At 33.4% G+C, this 15,579-nt stretch overlaps 2 protein-coding genes and 1 long non-coding RNA gene across 3 annotated transcripts; 1 reads left to right on the forward strand and 2 right to left on the reverse strand.

Moving 5' to 3' along the window:
- On the forward strand, positions 1 to 2,059 carry LOC106341283 (non-classical arabinogalactan protein 31). The gene is made up of 2 exons (XM_013780086.1): positions 1 to 239; positions 1,598 to 2,059. Exons 1-2 carry the CDS (start codon positions 29 to 31, stop codon positions 1,906 to 1,908), a joined length of 522 nt encoding a protein of 173 aa, XP_013635540.1. The 5' UTR covers positions 1 to 28; the 3' UTR covers positions 1,909 to 2,059.
- A 2,019-nt stretch (positions 2,060 to 4,078) lies between these two features.
- On the reverse strand, positions 4,079 to 5,021 carry LOC106341202. The gene is made up of 3 exons (XR_001269580.1): positions 4,890 to 5,021; positions 4,650 to 4,798; positions 4,079 to 4,414 (listed from the first exon to the last, which is right to left on the reverse strand). It is a non-coding gene; the product is annotated as an uncharacterized LOC106341202 (long non-coding RNA).
- A 6,436-nt stretch (positions 5,022 to 11,457) lies between these two features.
- Positions 11,458 to 13,759, reverse strand: LOC106338032 (hexahomomethionine N-hydroxylase-like). Its single transcript, XM_013777103.1, has 5 exons — positions 13,339 to 13,759; positions 13,036 to 13,271; positions 12,675 to 12,948; positions 11,859 to 12,091; positions 11,458 to 11,583 (listed from the first exon to the last, which is right to left on the reverse strand). Exons 1-5 carry the CDS (start codon positions 13,757 to 13,759, stop codon positions 11,458 to 11,460), a joined length of 1,290 nt encoding a protein of 429 aa, XP_013632557.1.
- Positions 13,760 to 15,579: the final 1,820 nt, after the last annotated feature.

Genomic DNA, 15,579 nt, shown 5'->3' on the forward strand with positions numbered 1-15,579 from the left:
CTCACTATCACTAAAACAAAGAACAGAAATGGGAACTTCAGTAATAAAAGCTCTCAAATATCTTCTACTTTTCAACATCTCCTTGACCTTCATCTACACCAATGAAGTCTCCGCTTCTCCAGTGACTCTACCGGCGGCAAAGATGAGCCGTAGACTTGTGGCGGTTCAAGGCATGGTTTATTGCAAGTCTTGCAAGTACTCCGGCATTAATACGCTCCTAGAAGCATCTCCTCTTCAAGGTTGTTACATTATAATCTCTGGTCTCTTTTAATTTTTCTAATTATTTTAGTCTCGTAGATCTATAACTTTATAAGTTAATTTTCACATGAGCTGGATTGACCTTGTCTTCGTTTTTTTTTCATCGTTGCATGTTTAGGAGGTTTACTTCCATGACATAATCTTCACAATGCATGCATTAGGTTCTCGCAAAAAATACATCACATCAAACTTTATGGCTGCAAAATTTTTGGATTAATTAACTTTTGTTCAAAGAGATTAGTCTGATGAATTTAGTTTAAAGACTCGTTTACTTACCATGCATGCATTGTTAGGCTGATTTTCCCATGAAATAATTTGAATGAATGATATTAATCCAACAAACTGATGTGATTAAGAGCACTAATTGTCTGGTATCTTAAGGTAGATCTCACTAAAAGTAAAAAAAGGTTAGGGTAAATGCATTTTCAATAGTTCTAGGAAAAATGCATTTTCAAAAATTGACCCCAATGACCTCTTTAAAAGATAATATATCATGATTTTGGGTTACACATTCGTCGAATCTCTCGTGCCAGTTGGCTTTCATGCACAAAACGTATTTTCGTCCTGGCTTTCATGCACAACAATTTATTTTCCTCCTTTTCTACTCTTTGCAATTTTACGACTGTTTTATCTATACTATTAAAGCAGGATCCTATTGTCCTTTTTACCTTAGCATGCCCTTTTATTTACTAACATTGCATGTTTCATTAAGGGCAATCAAGTAATATTAATAACACATCTATATTGGGTCATTTTTTTGGATCAAGCCCACTGTCCACATCATATCTCTCTTGGGCCATTTGGACCGATTAAAAAATCAGATCCAATTCTCACATTTTTTTTTCCTTTAGGCTATTGAATCCAAGTTCAAATAATTTTTTTCCAACCATTCTTAATTTTTTTTTTCTTAATATAATTTAAGCATTCATAAAAAAAATTGATTTTTTCATTGAAAAGTATAAATTTTTATTAAAAGTATATAATTATTTTTATTAAAAATATTAACCACATAATAAAATTAATTTATCAGAGTTATATCAACTTAATTCATTAAAGAAATACAGTTTGATTTTTTAAACATAAATAGTCATTTAAAATGAAACACGATAAAGAAAATAAAAAGTTTAAGTCTTTTATAAAATAAAACAAAAATATATGAAATATAGAATTTACTAAATATTTGTCAATTGAAAAAAAAAAGAAAAATAAATCCGCGCTTTCAAAGCGCGGATCAAAATCTAGTTTTTCTTAAAGCTAAATCCTTAAATCAAGCTTCTAATATTAATCATTGAATAGCTGATATATATTTATTGAGATCTTTTTAATGTTTCACCGACAGGAGCGACTGTAAAGTTTGCATGCAACAACACAAAGAGAGGTGTGACGATGGAGACAAAGACGGACAAAAACGGATACTTTTTCATGTTAGCTCCGAATAAACTCACCACCTACGGTTTCCACACATGCCGGGCTTGGCCCACGAACCCAGGTCCCGCGGCTGCTACGGTGACATGCACCGTCCCTTCACAGCTCAATAATGGAACCACCGGTGCTATGCTTAAGCCTTCTAAATCAATCAACATAGCTGAACGCGGCTACGTTTTATTCTCTGTTGGTCCCTTCGCGTTTGAACCGGCATGTACTCGTTGAAGTCTCGACTTTCTTCTTTATGTATGTGTGTGCTTGCTTGTTATGACTATCCATCACTAGTGCTTTAAATGTTTTCATCGTCGTGTTTGCTTTTTTAGTATGTTCACGTTTTAAAGCTCGTCTTGGTAGACATTTTGAGATTGTTGGTGTGTTTGATTTCCTATATATCCTTATTGCTTTTCTCTTCTTCACAACTGACAAACCAAATTTTTGTAAAGCAACCTTGTAATGTGTACCACGGTGAATCGGTGGTACAATGCTATCCTAACCATGTCTTTAGGTCATCTAAAGGGATATACGCAAGCTGATACTATTAACATCCTCTCATGAGCTCTTTTTGGAGATGACGGTATATGTATGCACATAGTGGTTTTGAAAATTCTATTCTTCTATTTGAGTGTAGTTCTTTAAGTGGAGATTATTATCCTATCATCATTAAGAGAATACCATTACACATTAATGAAAACAAAAGTGTAAACTACAGTGATGTTTTTGCGAGTTCTCAAAGGTTGGGTTGATGGTAAGAATGCAATATATAAATAAAAATAATTCAATTATGAAAATATAATAGAGCTACAATTTTCATTAAGCGAAAACATTATTATATCGAAGAACAACGATAAATTTTGCAGAGTCGATCTGCTATTTAGGTCATTTAAAAATAACAAAAAAAGGACAGCTAGATAATTGGTAACATGAGTTATTCATCACTCCAACACCGTTTGATGAGTTTTGGGGCGCAAAACAAGCCAGCAACAATAGCCGAGATGATGATGACCGCCACAAAGACGATGGTTAGGATGTAACCTGTATCCATTTTTTCTTGACAAGCCTTTGGGTCTTTCTAATTTTTCTTCTCTTCTTTAACCTACTAGTCAATTGTACTCATATATTTATACTGTATTTTCGACGCTGAGTTAACATTTTTGTAGGTAAGTCACAGAATTTTGGAAAGTTTAGATTTTCTCATCAAGGAGCATTAACTAGTGAAAATTGGGAATGTTTACATTTATGGTATTTGAGTAATTGTCACGAATATATCACTAGATTCTTTCTTAAACATTCTAAGAAAGCATAAAGTTGTGATATTTACAGATAGTAAAAATGTCGTTTTTTGTAACATATATAACTCATTATTTCCTTTTCCCCAATATTTGTTTCTCACATGCTCACTTAATTCCTCTTTTTTTTTAACTTTTAAGTTCAAAAGCTTCCTTTTCTACGATAACTTCTCTTAATTTTTTTGAGTTTTTTTTTTCTTTTTTTCTAAAGTTATTATGTTGTATGGGTGTGACTGGTAATCGATGAATAGAAAAAGAATAAATATGAATAAAATTTTGGGAATGATGAAGAATGACGGTTCTTTATCAAAATTAACAATGAACAAATTTACATTATAATTCTCTATAAAAAAAGAATGAAAAGGAACGAAGAAAAAAAATATTCCTGTTGAATGATAATCTTTTTAAGGAACATTAAGAAATGTAGTGTTTCTATTCATTCCCTTGGTTTGAATAGTAACCAAGAGAATGAAGAGAAACATTACATTCCTTAACGTTCTTTAAAAAAATTACCATTTATGAGAAATATTTTTTCCTATTCATTCTTTCTCATTTCTTTTTTTATAGAGAATTATAATGCAATTTTGTTCTTTGTTAATTTTGATAAAGAATCCTCATTCTTCTCATTCCCAAACTTTTATTCATATTCATTCTTTTTCTATTCATTAAGAATTCTTAGGGTGTGATTGGTAACCATCAAGAAACATTAGGAACGAAGAAGAAAAGAATGAATAGGAATAAAATTTTGGAAATGATGAGAAATAAGGGTTTCTTATCAAAATTAACAAGGAACAAATTTGCATTATAATTCTCTACAAAAAAAAAAGAATGAAAAGGAATGAAGAGGAAAAAATATTCCTCATGAATGGTAACATTTTTGAAGAACGTTAAGGAATGTAGTGTTCCTCTTCATTCACTTGGTTACTATTCAAACCCTTAATGTTCCTTGATGGATACCACACTTGTGTATGACAAGTAAATAAATTTATGGTAACATTTTACCGTCTCTACACGTTCACATTAACACATTGTGTTCTTGCCAGAAGACAAGCCAAGCCACACACCACAAACTAGAATAGCATAAATTTATTCTTTTTTCAACAGCTCTGGTTTGGTCCTTGTTATGGTAACATTTTACCGTCTCTAGACGTTCACATTAACACATTGTGTTCTTGCCAGAAGACAAGCCAAGCCACACACCACAAACTAGAATAGCATAAATTTATTCTTTTTTCAACAGCTCTGGTTTGGTCCTTGTTATATAATTACATGAGTTGATAGAACCATATATGGTTATTTTTTGTGACAAAGACTGTCAAAGAGCGATACTAGTAAACTCTTCACCAATCCATACCGAGTTGCTAGGAGAGGAATAAATTATCAAGATATGTGATTAGGTGCCGATGCATTGACATAGCTTTCCATCTGTATCTTAGCCTCCGCTTCTGTAATAAACAAAGAGATAGAGAGAGATGTATCAAAACATATTGAACTCTCAGTTGACTGAAGTAGAAACTCCTATAACTAAATCAAATCTTTAAATCATAATGTGTCTACTGCAGATGCCAAGATCAATCTAAAAGATATTTCTCTCATCAAGAGTATATAGAGTGCATTACGAGAATATGAATCGAGTTAGTAGAGTACTGCATCAAGAGTATATAGAGTATGAGGACTCACCTTCCTCATTGAGCATCTTAAGTAGGTGAGTTCTTGTAGGAAGAGCGTACATCCCTAAAGCCACAGCTTTCCGTATAGCCCATTCATGGTGAGGAGCAAACAGTTAAGCATAAGACTTGGATGCTGGATCATTTAAAGAGTTATCACCTCTGCATATAATATCGAATACACATTTAATCATCTCATTATCTAAGCCAACAAAAAAGATCAGAAACTACAACTTTCTTTTACTTCAACGACCTTGTTGCAATCATCAGCAACTAAAAAGAGAAACTACACAGTTCGGAGAAGCCACGGTGGTTGCTAGTTCCTTGAAAGCCGTGGAGATTTTTCTGAGCGGCCTATCTGCGTTCGAATCATATTATTGCCTCAGAATCTACTTTGCTTCTCGAAAAGAGAATTCGCTGATCATTTCTGTATATGTTTGGTATTCGGTTTATAGATATCCTTCTTCCGGATAATATTATATCCTCACCCGAGTTTATGAGTCAATGTTGGTGTGACAAAAACCGAATCAAACCGAGTTTATGGTAAATGGTTTATTTGACAAGAGACTGGAGAAATAGCTTATTTCACTGGCAGATATAGAAAATTTCAGCAATGGAAGAGGAGGCATCAAGCTCCATGGGCTCTAAGCATCCCTTGTCAGTCAAACAAGCCAAGATCAAAGCCTTGAGAAAGCAAAATACTTAAACTCGGTTGAGGAGAAAGAGAAGGGGTTCCAAGTAGGGTCGGGCCTGGATACAAGCCCATCAAGCATTTGCTTGAGGGCCGATCAAGATAAAAATATTTTGGGGCCAATTTTTTCCAAGGATTAAGTAGTAGAGATGGTGTAAGTTGCTCCAATTTGAGTTGTCTGCCCATAGTTCGAATGTTGTCTAGTGCTGTTAAGGGGCCAATTTTTTTTTTCTGGCTTCTAGTTTGCCAAATGTCAGGCACGGCCCTGGTTCCAAGGCTTGAGAAAGAGAAGGTGTTCCAAGGCTTGAGATACCTGTACTTTACACTTTTGTATTCAGATTCACTCTCAATCATATACTATTCAATTCATCTTCGTTTTAGCGATATTCTTGATCAATAAAAAAGAAGAAGCCTTTTTCCATCTAAAAATCACATACAAATAGTCATTTTATTAATTACTTATTCATTACGTTAGATTTTGTCCAAAAATAAACAAAAAGAAAAAAAATCATGACGTTAGATTAAACCTTAACCCTGACTTGTAAATGGATTCTTTAGTTTATCAGTTACAAGATTGCTTTTACAGAGCCCCAAGGCTGAGCTTTCATATGGTCCGAGTCTCTAAAGACCCGCGAATTATACTACCAATTTAGTTGTTACCAAATCTAATAATGTAAATATGTAAATCTAATAATGTAAACTAGATTTTGATCCGCGCGAATGCGCCGATATTTTTTTTTAACGGTCTATTTATTTTTTTTATCACTATTTGTTTTTGTGGAAGCCTCTTTAATTAGTCCAGTGGTTTGATTAAGGGTTCATTAATGCTTCTACACCATGAGGTCTGGGGTTCAAACCCTAAAAAACGCAAATTATGCAGATTATGGAGAAAAAAGTTACAAGAGGTCTTCAACATCGTGCTTGGCGTATCGTCGAACATGGATCTCATAGGGCGGCTCGGAGTAACGCAGTCAGACGTGCATTCTCATATGATGGTAGAATTATCGGCTGTAGAATCGTCTATGTAATATTTCTCATCGTTGTAATACCATAATTAATCAGACTTTAAAAAAAAACATTCCTTTTTATTTAAATTATCATAAAACCCAGAATATTTGTTTTTACAGATTAGTTAAACGTGATTTGAAAGATTTTGTTAGTTAATGATTTACTTTATTTGTTATGATGACTGAATCAGGGGAGAATTGGAATGTTATTGAGTTTAGGAATAATCGGATTTATTAGTTTTAAAGAATAGCTTGATTTGCAAGTTTTGAATTACGATATCTTGTTTAATCGTACATTTTTATATAGTTTTATTTTTGATGATTGCGTGGAAGTAGGAAACATTTTGGGAATACTAACTATAATATATTTTGGTATTCTCCAACATAAATACGTTTAAAAAAAATATAATAACATTTTATACATGTTACAAACCATAGGATTGATAATAATATATCTATCTTATTAAAACATAAACATTAAAACTTCTTCTAGGTGGATTTTTAAATTGAACATCACATTATTATTCATATCATAACCTTATATTTGCTTAAACAATTCAATATCAACCACCTTTCATTTAACTCCACCGTAAGATCTATCTTATTATATGTTTTACATTATACTTCTATTATTATACATCTATTAAACAAAACATCTATTATGGGATGATTGGTAAGTATTGTAGTTTTATATTTTTTGCTGTATAATTTAATCTGTAGATTTATTTGTTGTAGTTTTCCTTGTTGTAGATTTCTAAAGCACTAATTTTTTACTCTGGAAATAAAGCTCTCTACAGCCATATTTTGATTTTGTAGAGATGTTTTGTTGTGAGTTTTTTAAGGAAAGCAAAGCTCGATTGGTTGACATATATAGCTGTAGACTAAATTTTGGCTGTCCAGAGCATCTACAGCTCAAACCAATCATCCCCATAGTATACTCAAATTATCATATTTACATTATATCATAGTACAAATATAACAAACCTTCTTTTTATTATAGTCAAATGAATACAACAAATGTCTCCAATCAAATATTTTGATCGGCATGCTTACGTACCTGCTATAAGATAGATAAGAATAAAAATTAATATTACACATGTTACAATAATTCTGTGAAAACAAGTCACTGCATCACGAGTCGGTCATTAGCAAGTCGAGTCAGCGAGTCATTAGCAAGTTGAGTCGACCGCGAGTCATTAGCAAGTTGAGTCGACCGCGAGTCATTAACGAGTCGAGTCGACTGCAAGTCATTAACGAGTCCTTAGCCAGTCATTATACAATTCCGAACATCTTGGTCTGGTTATCTCCTAAACCAATTGATTAAATTAACTAAACTGATTATGGAAAAACCTCTTCTCCAAGTTAACGAGAATGTACTAATGTATATTCTTATTTCAATAACAGAAACATCAACTTTTACTTTAAAAAAATCGACAATGGAAAAACCCCTTCTCCAAGTTGAGTCTACTATGGCTAAAACCTCAGTTACAATCAAATATGTCCAATCAAATTGCCAGATTTGAAAAATCATGAATATGGAAAACCTCATTCTCCAAGTTTATTCTACTAGACCTAAAATTTCGGTGTCAATAAAATCCGGAGAATTTGTAATTATTTTACCTAACTTAATAGGTTAGGGAATACCATTTCCTCCCACTATAATGTGTCCATAAATACTTGTCGATATCATTCATCATTCGACATTCACAAAAAGCTCCCAAAAAGCACAATGTCGAAAGAAAGACATCGACCAAGAAAACATACAGAGAATGTAAGAAGCTGGCATGTCTCAATCGAGCATATTGATAGCCGATCTTATATAGGAATTGATAATTCTATCAAGAAACAAATAAATCTGAATAAGAACAAAATAATCAGTATCGATTGAATATTGAAAACAAAGAATAAGAATATATATTATAACCTTTAACGAGTATATCTATCAATTGGTTTGCTCTGTTTTACGAGAATGAAGAAAGAAATCTTGGGGTTCTCTGAATTCCTAAATTTTGGTCGGGTTACAGATACTTTTTCAACATGAATTGATGACTTCCAAGAGGAACAAACACGTTTAGAAAAAAGACATGTTTATGTCTTTAGAAGAAAATAAAACAAAGAAAAAGAAATATTGGGTAACCGTTTTTATTTTTTTTATTTTTTTCCTGTACAAGTACTGTTGTTACTAATGGGCTTATTAATTTGATATGGACATGTGCATTTACAATAAAATTTTGCTTTATGGATCATAATAGTTAGATTGCCGTTAAATATAAAACAAAAACATTTTTTTATTGCACTTAACTTTTTAACCAAACATTGTTATTCTTTATTTATTAAACCTCTTGCATACACATTGAAAATACTATTCTATTAATAAAACAAATTGAAACTATAATTTTTTTTCGATTAGTACAGTTTCATTTAAATTTTGACCAAATAAAAATTTTTATATCTAAATATTTATACAAACATTTATATATCCGCATGGGGTTAATCTATTAAGTATTTTTAATTTGTTTTTTGACGCGTTTGTTTGTTTATCTACCTTATTATTACAATTATTTTATTAGAATTTAATGAAGACTTGGGATGTTATTCTATATTGTATTGGTTAATATTATATTAGTATTTTCACCTTACATCTATATTTATAATACACTGATATGTTAATCCAAATCGTATTGGTTACTTTTAGATTAGTGTACAACACATCTATAACACACTGTTATTTCAATCCAAATCGTATTAGTCAATATTATATTAGTGTTTTCACTGCACGGTTATATCTCTAATACACCGATGAAAAACTACTAATACAAAATACAGTTTTTATATTGTTCTTTAAACATAAAATGGAATTGGACAAACTTGAAATGTGTTAAAACAAAAATAAAACCCGCGCGGTCGCGCTGGTCATGATCTAGTACGCTGTTACAAACCATACGATTGATCATAAAAATATCCGAGTAAACACAAAAATGCATACATGAAATTAATGGTTTAGATGAGTAAAAGTTCATTGATAGCACAACAATGTCTATTACACAATTTCTTTAGCATGGTATATTTTGGAACGAATTATGTGGTTAAGTATTTATACATTTTGTTTTTGATTATGCAGACCAAGATAAACGAAGGCATGGTGAGAAGAATGACATTTATTTTGGTTTATTCGGTTTAGGTACATGTAAATGTAATTTTAAATGACATCAATTTTTCAAGATAGTCCTGCGGATATTCGGTTTAGGTACATCTAAATTTAATTGTAAGTGTCGTCAATTTTTTTAAGCTGGTTTAGGAATTAAATGAAACTACAGTTTGTAAGCCAGTGGCATTCTATTGTAATTATTAGGAAAAAATGATGGTTAAATACTAATTGTACTTCTATTTTAATAGATTAGATTGGAAGAACTTCATTAACAAAACCGCTCAGTGTTTGTATTTCAAGAAGATTGTTATACGTTTTGATTTTATATAACTCTCAGTGCAGCTTTACTCGTAATCACATCCACGAAAACCACGACGACACTGCCATACCAACACCAAAAATATTAGGGATAATTTAGCGTCAAGTGTAAATCTGTCGGTTATGGATTTCGATTCTATTCCTACTTAAAACAAAGTTGCTGCTAGGGACTGTTTGTTTCTCCGTCTCCCATCTCTATCCAGCTGCTCCATCTATGTGATACATCTAAATGATCCATCCAAATTTTAGAAATTGTTCGCTTTTCCATCTAGATGAACCATCTAGATGAGTCATCTGGATGAATTTTATGTTTGTTTCTTTATTTCTATTTACATCCAGATGAGTTTAATAAACAAATTATAAATATACCCTTGTTTTGATTTAATCATATATTTGATATTAATTTTAACTATACTAACTTTTATTATTTAGTATAAAATATATTTACACTGAAATTATTTTAAAATTAGCGTTTCACATTTATAAATTTTTTTTTCATAGAATTTTATTTATTTTATCTAAATTTGTATTAAAATTTAACTACGACTATAACTTTTCATAAAAATCTGAATAAACTTCCAAACAACTCAAAGTAGAAACTTAAAGTGCAAACTCAAATTGTATAAAACTAAAATTTAAAAGATGAAAGCAATGGTACGAGCATCATGTACTCAAATTTGCAGTTCAACAGAAAAATATGTTTTTACGGTTTTGGCGGGAAAACACGTTTTTAAGGCTTTGGCGGGAAAACACGTTTTTGTGATTTTGGCGGAAAAACGCGTTTTTGCGATTTTGGCAGTAAAATGCAGTTTTGCGATTTTGGCGAGAAACCGCATTTTTACGGTTTTGGCGGGAAAACGCACTCTCGCGATTTTGGTGGAAATGTGTTTTTACTGTTTTTACGAGAAACCGCGGTTTGCAGTTTTGGCGGGAAACCGTGTTTTGCGGTTTTGGCGGAAAAACATGATTTTACAATTTTGGCATAAAAACGTGTTTTGCGGTTTTGGCGGAAAAACGTGTTTTTACAGTTTTTGCGGGAAAACGTGTTTTAATGTGAAAATGCATTTTTGTGGTTTTAACGGGAAATATGTTTTGGCGGGATGTACATTTTTACGAGAAAATTACGATTTTGGCCAAAATTTTTGTTTTGTAGTTTTGGCGGAAAAATGTGTTTTGTAGTTTTGGTGGGAAAATATTTTTTTATGGTTTTGTCGTTTTTCATGAGTGATAAAATGATATTAGGTTTGAGTTTGTAATTTGTTAATTATATGGTGGTATAATAGATATTATACTATTTTGCCAAACTCATCTCCATCTAGATGATCCAATTTGGATTAGCCAGCTAATTTTCAAAATTAAACCTAAATTTTTAAAACTCATCCAGATAAACCATCTAGGTGACTTATACTTTTAATGCCTAAACGAACAAAACTCTCGTCTTCATTCAGATGGCTCATTTGAATAAAAAAACGAACAGTCTCCTACTTGGCCAGATGAAGATGGAACCCACACTTTAGGCTTCATTAGATCGAAATGAAAACACACAACAAGGGCACTGAAACTCGAAAGGTACGTAATAAAATAAAAGTCATCAGAGTTTTCACCGAGGCTTTGAGAGAATTTTGCTGGAAATCAACCAAAATCATCTCTCAAAATCTTAGACCTGGATTTTAGGATATAAACCAGGAGCCAGCCTAGGTTTCGCAGATGCAAGTAGAGGCTTGGCCATGAACAAGTTGGTATTAGCGGCAATGAGCTCGACGTGGGAGAGTCCATTCGAACCCTTGGAGACAGGGCCGGATCACAAGGGGTACAAACGGTGCGACCGTCCCGGTACCAAACCCGTATAAATTTATATATATTTATATATAAAAAATAATAAATAAAATTGAAAAGGATCCAAAATTATTTGATATGTATATAGTTTTATTTTCACTACAAATGTACAAAATATTACTGATTAAAATTTAAAATATTTTAAACATTATCTACGTATAAATTTTAAAGGGTAAAAAAAAATTTTGACCTAGGACTCGGACAATGTCGAGCCGGCGCTGCTTGGAGAAGCCTAGCTAACAACATGACGATCTTTGTTGCTCCAAGCTTAGGACCTGTGTAGGCACGCCGACCGGTGCCGAATACCACGAAACGCATGTCGGGCTCCATCAGAGTCACATCCACTGGGTCCCTAGCATGATCAACAAGGTGTCGCTCTGGCTTGAACGCGTCAGGTTCCTCCCATGTCTTAGGGTTCCGACCAAGTCCTGGACAGCTCATAAGAATTTGACTACCTGTCGTTGCAATTTAAAATATATAACCACGTCATATTATGTTCGATTGTGTTCTTTTAAAATGCCCTATGTCATAAACTGTTTGACAGAAGTTAAGCAAGACCCCCTAAACCTCTAATATTTACTATAACTTGGATTGGTGACTGTATGTTTAAGGAAAAACAAAACAAAATAATGAACAGAAATTCACTTGAAGAATTGAATAAATAAGAAAATAATAATTTTTGTTCAATTTGTTCCTCATAAAAATTGTAGAAACAAATATTTATTCATAAATTCTTTTAAACAAGAGAAAATTAGAGGACTGGAGTTATGATCCATGTGTAAAAAATTTAACAAAATTTCTAGGTATAAAATTTGATAATCATCATATTTTAAAAAAATGTGGTCACCAATTGAAACCTATATTTAATAAATTAATTTCTCCATATTGATACAATTAATATCTTGACCTTTTATTTTTTTATTTTTATTTTTTGGCGACAAACAGCTATTCTATTACTCAAACTTGAGATGGTGTGGGTATCTTGACATTTTATTAATATTGGGGCTTTAGCGTATATAATAAATATGAAATTTTGACCTTTGGGGACAAAATAACCAGCAAGAGTAGTATCTTCTCGGGCTCCATGAGGAGGCAAAAATGCATTAGGTGGGTGAAGCCGGAAAGATTCTTTGCAACAAGCTTTGATGTAGTTAAGTTGTGGTATGTCTGATTCCTGGATAAGCCTGTCTTTGCCAACTATAATGTTCAGTTCTTTTGTAGCTTTCTCAAGAATCTCTTGATGATTCAACATCTCCGCTATCGTCCACTCCACGGTATTCATTGTATTGTCGATGGTTGCAACATTGACATCCTACATATGGAATGCATGATAGTATGAAACATGCGTAAGAGATGAAACGCTAATTTGATTTTTTTTTTTTTTTTTTACAGTTCTTACCTTGCATTGAGCTCTAATCTCCTCAAATGTGAATAAATGTATTCCTTGATCATCTTTTTGCTTGATTGGAATATCGAGCCAATCTTCCTCCGTCTCGTTTCCGCCTTTGTCCCTCCACAAATGCATTCTCTCGCGGATGATCGGGTCGTTGCACCTGTTGATAATATCAACCGCTTCTCTTGCGTCCTTCTCCTCACCCTCGACGTTCCATCCTCTAAGAAAAGGGCGGTAGTCTGCTATAGTGAAGCCGAATAAACAATAGTTTAGTGACCATCACTTTCTTCGCTAGCTTCCACCGCTCACCGTAGGAAGAGAAACTAACGCCGTTGTAGCCATGACTTATGAGTCTGATCGAGTATGCCTCAGCTCTGTCTGCGAGAGCCTTGTCTTTTTCCCTAAGCACTTCTAGGGAAATCTCGCTTGAGGTTACGATAATGACATGGACGCCGCCGGCAAAACGGAAGCAAGCTATCTCCGTTTCCATATCTTCCATTACGCGGTGAATCCACTGATGAGCCGGCCGGTTCATGATCATTTGGAACAAGTTTCCAATGATCGGCCATCGTCCTGGGCCCGGAGGAAGTTGACCTTTTGATTCTTGGATCTCAAGGAACGTATTAGCTAAGGCCAGGACCAGCATAATGGAAAGCACAAGCGTGAAACTAGATGGATAGGTCACATTCATGTTCATATTATTATTTTTGCTTTTACGTGGGAGTGCCATGGTCTAGAGTTGTTATATATAAAACCGCTCAAACATCCCAAGTTCCCAACCAATGGGTAAAAAACAAAATACATATAACAATATTCTTTTTTTTTTGGGTCAAACAGATAATAATATTCTATACACGCCATTTCATCAATAACTAACTTTGAAAAATTCTCCGCGGGACTCGAGTCATTTTTAAAGTTAGTTCTTCATGAAAGGGCTTGTTTAGAATATTATTGTCTGTATTTTGTTTTTTACCCATTGGTTGGGAACTTGGGATGTTTGAGTGGGGTTTTATGAACTCATGGTTAGGGGCCCTGTTAGCACTACAAGAAAACATCAATATGGTAACTATTTCTGCAACTACAGTCTTTAGTTGCAAATATATGTAACCCATCTTTAACGAATTTGCAACAGTTTTGCAACTACAATGAAAACGTCTTAAATAAGTTGCAAATGTATAACCAAATTTCGTGGTTGTAAATGAGTTGATTTATTGTCACGCTTTTGAGACATATTTGCAATTCTATTGCGAAGTCGCAACGTAGTAGCAATAAGGCAACTAAAGGGCAACCACATTTGTTGTTGGAAAACCGAAGTTACAGATTAGTTGGAAAGATATTTAAATGTTGTAGTTGCAAAATTGTTGCATTTTTATTGTGATGAATTGTAAAAAAGTTGGTGTACACATGTTTTTTTGCACGGCGTTGGGAAGTAGGTACAACTAACTTTAGCAACTATTTTTTTAGTAGTTGCAAAATAGTTTCAAGTATTTCTCTATTTAAATCAATCGTCCATTCTCTTCTCATTTGTCCAAACAATTATTAAAAAAACATTTTCTTTGACGGTTTTTTATTGAAACAATCCACTGTTCGATCTTTGAAGGAAAATATAGTCATAATATTATGTAATTTGGAGAAGATCTTCCCATCTGCTTTCTTTGACGTCATGGAACACTTAGTTGTACATCTCCCGTATGAAGCTGAACTTGGTGGTCCTGTGCAATATAGGTGGATGTATCCATTTGAAAGGTTTTTCAATTCAGCCGTATGTGGTATTTACCTGTTGCTGATAGACTAAAGAGAATGTATCAAAGCGAGAAGACTGCGGCTGCAATGAGATGGCATGCTGAGCACGAAGCAGAGGAGGGAGAGATGTGTCATCCATCTGATGGAGCGGAGTGGAAAAACTTTCAACAACTACATCGTCATTTTGCTGATGAACCCCGCAATGTTTACTTGGGTTTATGTACAGATGGATTTAATCCATTTGGAATGTCCCGTAATCATTCATTATGGCCTGTAATCCTGACGCCATATAACTTACCTCCTGGTATGTGTATGAATGAAGAGTACTTGTTTCTTACAATTTTGAATTCTGGTCCAAATCATCCTCGCTCTAGTCTTGATGCTTTCCTTCGACCTCTTATTGATGAGTTGAAAGATTTATGGAATAATGGAGTCGAGGCATTTGATGCATCATTAAATCAAAATTTTAATTTAAAGGCAGTGCTTATGTGGACGATTAGCGATTTTCCAGCATATGGAATGTTGTCTGGATGGACGACACATGGTAGATTATCGTGTCCAATTTGCATGGATGATACAAAAGCCTTTCAGTTGACAAATGGAAAGAAGACATGTTGGTTTGATTGTCACCGAAGGTATCTTCCTCATGGTCATCCGTTACGGAAGAACAAAACAAACTTTCTGAAGAGAAAGGACGCTTTGAATGATTATCCACCAAGAACTTTGACGGGTAAACAAGTTTTAAAAGAGCAGATAAGACAGGTCAATCCACCCAAAACATCTGAATGTGGTGGAAACGGTCATGAT

This window comes from Brassica oleracea, chromosome C4 (genome assembly GCF_000695525.1).
Source record: "Brassica oleracea var. oleracea cultivar TO1000 chromosome C4, BOL, whole genome shotgun sequence".
Classification (NCBI taxonomy): Eukaryota; Viridiplantae; Streptophyta; class Magnoliopsida; order Brassicales; family Brassicaceae; genus Brassica; species Brassica oleracea.

What these genes read in the sequence shown, in the direction of transcription:
- LOC106341283 (XM_013780086.1), top strand. Translation starts at nt 29, where the DNA reads ATGGGAACTTCAGTAATAAAAGCTCTCAAATATCTTCTACTTTTCAAC. An exon ending in AGAAGCATCTCCTCTTCAAG is followed by an intron (nt 240 to 1,597) that starts GTTGTTACATTA and finishes TTTCACCGACAG; the next exon opens with GAGCGACTGTAAAGTTTGCA.
- LOC106338032 (XM_013777103.1), bottom strand. Translation starts at nt 13,759, where the DNA reads ATGGCACTCCCACGTAAAAGCAAAAATAATAATATGAACATGAATGTG. An exon ending in CGTTAGTTTCTCTTCCTACG is followed by an intron (nt 13,272 to 13,338) that starts GTGAGCGGTGGA and finishes GCTTCACTATAG; the next exon opens with CAGACTACCGCCCTTTTCTT. An exon ending in AGATTAGAGCTCAATGCAAG is followed by an intron (nt 12,949 to 13,035) that starts GTAAGAACTGTA and finishes TTCCATATGTAG; the next exon opens with GATGTCAATGTTGCAACCAT.